Consider the following 5,684-nt stretch of genomic DNA (forward strand, 5'->3'; position numbering starts at 1 on the left):
CTTTCAACCATTGTCCCCAAATGTGGAGGTTGAGGAAGTGCTTGGGACTTGGTGTTAAACACAAAGGTATGAGTATGGTCTTAAAGATATAACTATTCTACCTGTCTTTTCTACTGTTGCCATAAATTCATGCTACACATGGATTACTTTTGTGTTGTAGATAAGCTGTTATCAGTACACATGCCACAACAGTGCAGCTGCCCTCCGACCTCTATTACATCTGGCAGTGGCAAGGAGGTCATTGTCATTGGAATGAATGGTCAGAGCTTTATTTACTAGCATAGACACCTTCTCTTTTATTTTCGGACTTTCCATATAACTTATGGTGTTCTCAAGAACACATAAGGATGTAATATACTGTAGGTTAGACATGTCTCACCATCACAAAGCAGAGGAGCAGTACTGCGCACACGGGATCCCTCTCGAACCTAGTTAGAAGTAATGCAGATGTGTACAAGATATACACCACTATATTATAAATTATATAAAGTTTGGGGTACACTTAGATATGTCTGATGTTTTTCTTTTGATAAAGAGGACATTTCAAAGTGACCTTACACTTTTGCACAGTAGTATGTCTGTGTGATATCATACCTAATCGTATTATTGTCTGTAGCAACTCTTGCAACTCAACTTTCTGATGCCCAACATAGATCATACCCCATCTGATTTGCAATAGCAGCCTCTCCAGGCTGGGACTGCTGGATGGCACCTAACAGAAAATGAAACAGCAATTGCCATACAATTTGTTATTGTTGATTAAGATAAAAATCATAGCATTACAAAATAAGTAAGGTAAGTCAATCAGGTGTACAAAATAGAAATGATAATTACCTTCTGAAGGCACCCGTCACCATCACCATCTATGTTTATTCTTTATATCCATTTATTTGTGAGGGCTCTGTCAATAAAAGATAGGATTACACAAAATGATGCATGCTGTACAATAAACTGAATTGCTGTACAATTACTGAAATAATGATTATGATCAGTTAATTCAAAACACTGCTCACATTACCACCAACACAGTAGTAAACATGGCTAAATTGCAAAATTCAAGACTATTTTAAGTAGCTGCAATAATCATGATTAGTTTATGGATTAATGTTACTGAAATGATCAATGTTGGATTAATGAACCTGTTCAATTTTAAATATTATGTTGTTTTGTATTTATGTGTCGCTTTGGACAAAGGCGTCTGCCAAATCCATATTCCAGAATGCACTCGGTGTTCTCAGGGCAGCAGTCCTCACAACACTCCGCCTGCAAAGAAGAGGGAACAGAGGGAGACTAAGATGAATAAGTTGCAAAACACACAGACCATGATAAGACCATCACTGAAGCACTACTACATGCATCTTAAATAAACACATGCATCGCAAATAAGGGCTATGACATGAAGAACATGTAGCCTAACACATGTAGCCGTGGCCTACTGGTTAGCACTTCGGACTTGCCGATTGGTGGGTTGCCGGAGGGTTGCCGGTTCGAACCCCGACCAATAGGAAGTGGCTGAAGTGCCCTTGAGCAAGGCACCTAACCCCTCACTTCTCCCCGAGCACACCTGTTGTAGCAGGCAGCTCACTGCGTCGGGATTAGTGTGTGCTTCACCTCACTGTTTGTGCTGAGTGTGTTTCACTAATTCACAGATTGGGATAAATGCAGAGACCAAATTTCCCTTACGGGATCAAAAGAGTATATATACCTATACTTAACACTACCCTTCACAAACTAAAGATCCCTTTACTTGTTGGCATGATAGTTCTGGTAATTGAAATTCTCCAAATGCATCATACTTGCCCCATTCACATCCATTATATAACATGTCTGTTCATGGTTATAACATTACTTAACTGCAGTTCCTTAAATCAGTGGCTGAGATAACTTACATATCGATATTAGCCTATTTCATTAGTTTGTTTTACTGGTCCTCTTTCCAGTTGTGTGGAAGTCTCCATGCCGACACAAAGATACGAGAAGTAGACCTCCACCTACACACATACAGGCATTAACACAACAACACGGGGGGCATTAGCAGGAGGCTAGTCATTGTTATTGTTTTGTGCTACATGTAGCCTCTAGCTAAACGGCTGGAAAACAAATTGTTACGTTGTATTGCAGGCACAGCAAAACCGTGCAATGCATGAATTGGTGACCGGATTGAAGCAGCAATGTAATCTAGTGTGTAAGAGCATTACATCAACATTAACATGACCAACACAGTACATATGCAAAAAACATATGTGTCATCTCATCTCAACTATGGGCGCAGCCATGTTTCTTGTAAGGTCGTACGTCCACCTCGGGATACTCTCAGAGCCCGCTCTCCGAACGTTCGCCTGTCCCCTGTGCGTGGCGGTGCGTGGCCATGTTGCTTGGGTGAGCGGATATGTAGGCTACTGCGCATGTGTCACATGCGCATGTGTCACTTGCTGATTTGCTAAATTCATACGCAATTCAGTAATAGTGTTGCGTACGATTTTATACGCATTGCTTGTGAGATCGGGTTGGCTGCACAGCTGCACCTAACTGAAATTCATGTTAAATATTGGTGTGAAGAGAGGTTTGGACATTCACCCTTGGACTGCCCTTCAGTCACTTGACTGGAGTTTTTCCTCCTTCTTGCCTCTCTCTCTCTCTCCCTCTCCAAAGCTCATTTTGGTTTCCCCACTGCAGGAACTTGATCTTGCCTGTTTTCTTCCTCTTGTCTGTTTCTTTGTCTTTGTTGTCTCATTTGGAATTTTGGGTTGAGTGTCTGGGATGAGTGTCCGTCTGTTTGAAGGGACAGAGCATGCTCTCTCCTACTGGAAATACAGGATCTCTCCATCAGAAGAACTCATCAACAAGATTTTAAACTTCCTGGAAAAACATGTGAGTAATTTTGCTCTCACTAACTGAAAAGAGAGGACATAATACTACAGGGTTCATGGTTAGCATGTTTTTGTGATTCCACATTTGACAAGCAGACTAATGAAAGACTATACAAAAAGAGAATGCCACAGAGTAACAAATAATAGACCATATGGCATAGCAATAGCAATATAAAGACCATGTAGCATAGCATTTCTGTCTCTATCACATATAATAGTTGAATGAAACATGCACCAATAAGTTGAGGCCCAGCCCTCCTATATAGACTACTGTATTTGACATGCATATTCCCACACTTGTGGCTCTTCAGAGGAGTCGGCCCTTTGAGCTGGTGGTGGATGTGGGCTGTGGGTCGGGGCAGGGCACTGTGCTGCTTGGCCCACACTTCTCCAAAGCAGTGGGGACTGACATTAGTCCAGCTCAGCTGGAGATGGCCATTCAGCATTCCACAGCTGAGAATATCACATACAGGTCAGTAACGGCAAGCCAAATGGAGACAGAGCTATAACTTGGAAGACTGTTGTGCCATCACTTAAAATAACTTCTATATAATTGTTTTCTATTCAGCTGAGAGTTGTGTTCTCTTTCTAGTGATCTAGACATGTTTCATTCTCTGCATCCCTATTCCTGTGGTTTCAGCATATTTTTGGCCTTAGGGAAATCTATCTAGATGGCCCCTCAGAGTCATTTGAATCTCATTTAATTTGTAGGTAATTTATTTGTTTGTAATGATTCTCTTAAAATGTTAGTTTGTTCATCTAACAAAACATTATGGTCATCATCATGACCATGTCAGATGCCGATGTCTTATGTGTTGTCTCCCTTCCATACACACAGAGAATGCCCTGCTGAGCAACTTCCTTTTGAAAACGCCACGGTGGACCTTGTGACAAGCATGGTAGCGTTTCACTGGTTTGACCAACCACGCTTCCTCAAAGAGGCAGACAGAGTACTGAAGCCTCAAGGATGCCTTGCACTCCTAAACTACACCATGGACATGGAGCTTAGCTACGGAGACTGTTCAGACGCTCTCAATCAAATCTGCAAGGAGGTCTGATAAGCTGTTCTCAATCAGTCAGTCTATTATTTGCCAACGCCACCTCCAAAGTGCAGTAGGCTATATGCGTAGTATTTAAGCAGCAATAACATTAGCTAGTTACAAAATGACTGCCAGGAGGTCACCATTTTAAGATTTTGGGTCAATATTGACGTGTTATTTGACAAAATTATAAATAACAATGTTATTTGTTTGTATTCCAACAGGTATATGATGCTCTAATGCCATACAGTAACTCGTACCTGGATGCTAACGTGTTTGACCCTTACAAGAAAGCCTATGAGACGCTTGAATACCCTGACAAGGAATGGTGAGATTGAAATTAAATAGTCATAGACACTGAAGGAACTTCTGCTGCCTGTGTGTTGTTGTTCATTACATTGATAAACACTTAATTCAAATGGAATTCATAACTGTTGGTATATTTACCAATATCACTTGGCAATGTCGCTGTTTATTTCCTGGTTTTGGAACGGATAGCATTCACACCAAAGCAAACCTCACAGGAGTTCTAGCGAACCGTACCCCAGATCACCATTTTCTGGTGGACTCTGGTCTGGTCCTGGTCCACACCTGAGTACAGTAGACTGCGTTCACATTATTAAAATTAACTGAACCAACAGTCCAAATGAACTTGGGTCCGGATCAAAGGGTCTAGTGTGAATGCATCCTCAATTAACTTCCTGCATGCCAATCACCAAATTCTCCTGATCTGTGTCCTTTGCCCTTATCAGGCATGAAAACCTTTGGGTGAGAAAGAGTGTTCCTGTGTCTAACTATATTGGAATGGTAGAATCCTTCTCTAACTACCAGGCTATTTTACGTGAAGACCCAGAGAAGGCCAGAAGACTTTCCCAGGACACAACTGAGAGGTGGGCAGTCTTATCTTTAATTGGTCAGTATTAAACAAACTTAAACTAGTATGCAGCATACCAGTGTTAAGTGTCTAACAATACTATTAGGCTATTCAAAGAATCATCAGTATTTAAAAACAGTATAATATGTAAAATAATTAATTAATATTTATTTTTTTACATTATCTTAAGGTTACTGAAGGCGATGGGGGTGACGTCTCCAGACACAGAAGTTGTCATGTCCATCAGGTATTACTGTCTGCTGGCCCGCAAACCCTAGCTGGCAGAGTTTGCCCAAGACCTACCATGTTAGTTAGGGAAAGTTAGGCTTTTTTTACGCCAATCTGCAAAAGAAATTCTTACCAATAGTTTTTTTTTTTTAATCTATGTTAGCCATTAGTTTTAGAGATTGGCTACTGCTACAAAATCCATCACTAGATGTCCTTGAGTGTGGATAGAAATAGGGCTGCACGATATTAAGAAAACATACAATATGCGATAACATTATTGAGTACTGCGATAACGATATAATTTGCGATATTTAAATATACTGCTCAAAAAAGGTTTTACACACATTTTTTGAAACCTTCCACCCTTTTCTCCATTCTCAAACTACATTCACAGAATGTCTGACAGTTCTTGCAAAATAAAACACTCGCCTCAAAAGTTTTACTTGTGCTCAAAACCAAACAGTGTCAGAGTACTGATGCAGTGTATGATTGAAGTGTTCCCTTAATTTTTTTGAGCAGTATATTTAATGTTTTTTTTTTTTCCCATTCTGCTTGCTGCAAGCATACACTGTAGGGTTGGGTGGGGGGTGGCTGGGGGGTAAATGTATAATTACAGAAATAAATGTATCATTTTCTACATAAACAATATAAAATATCATGTAGCCTAGGCTA

At 40.4% G+C, this 5,684-nt stretch overlaps 1 protein-coding gene and 1 long non-coding RNA gene across 4 annotated transcripts; one reads left to right on the forward strand and one right to left on the reverse strand.

Moving 5' to 3' along the window:
- Positions 1-247: 247 nt before the first annotated feature.
- LOC121711827 lies at positions 248-2,414 on the reverse strand. Of its 3 annotated transcripts, none has more exons than XR_006032455.1 (5): positions 2,302-2,414; positions 1,890-1,991; positions 1,140-1,263; positions 835-901; positions 248-712 (listed from the first exon to the last, which is right to left on the reverse strand). It is a non-coding gene; the product is annotated as an uncharacterized LOC121711827 (long non-coding RNA). The 3 variants fall into 3 exon arrangements; XR_006032454.1 differs by lacking the exon at positions 2,302-2,414 and having other exon boundaries at positions 248-428; positions 595-712; positions 1,890-2,011; XR_006032453.1 differs by lacking the exon at positions 2,302-2,414 and having other exon boundaries at positions 1,890-2,011.
- Positions 2,415-2,461: 47 nt separating this feature from the next.
- Positions 2,462-5,160, forward strand: LOC121711823 (putative methyltransferase DDB_G0268948). Its single transcript, XM_042095667.1, has 6 exons — positions 2,462-2,871; positions 3,182-3,342; positions 3,709-3,922; positions 4,135-4,238; positions 4,663-4,800; positions 4,975-5,160. The coding sequence occupies exons 1-6, from the start codon at positions 2,761-2,763 to the stop codon at positions 5,060-5,062; spliced, it is 816 nt and encodes a 271-aa protein (XP_041951601.1). The 5' UTR covers positions 2,462-2,760; the 3' UTR covers positions 5,063-5,160.
- The last annotated feature ends 524 nt before the right edge of the window (positions 5,161-5,684 follow it).

Source organism: Alosa sapidissima, chromosome 6, assembly GCF_018492685.1.
Source record: "Alosa sapidissima isolate fAloSap1 chromosome 6, fAloSap1.pri, whole genome shotgun sequence".
Lineage (NCBI taxonomy): Eukaryota > Metazoa > Chordata > Actinopteri > Clupeiformes > Clupeidae > Alosa > Alosa sapidissima.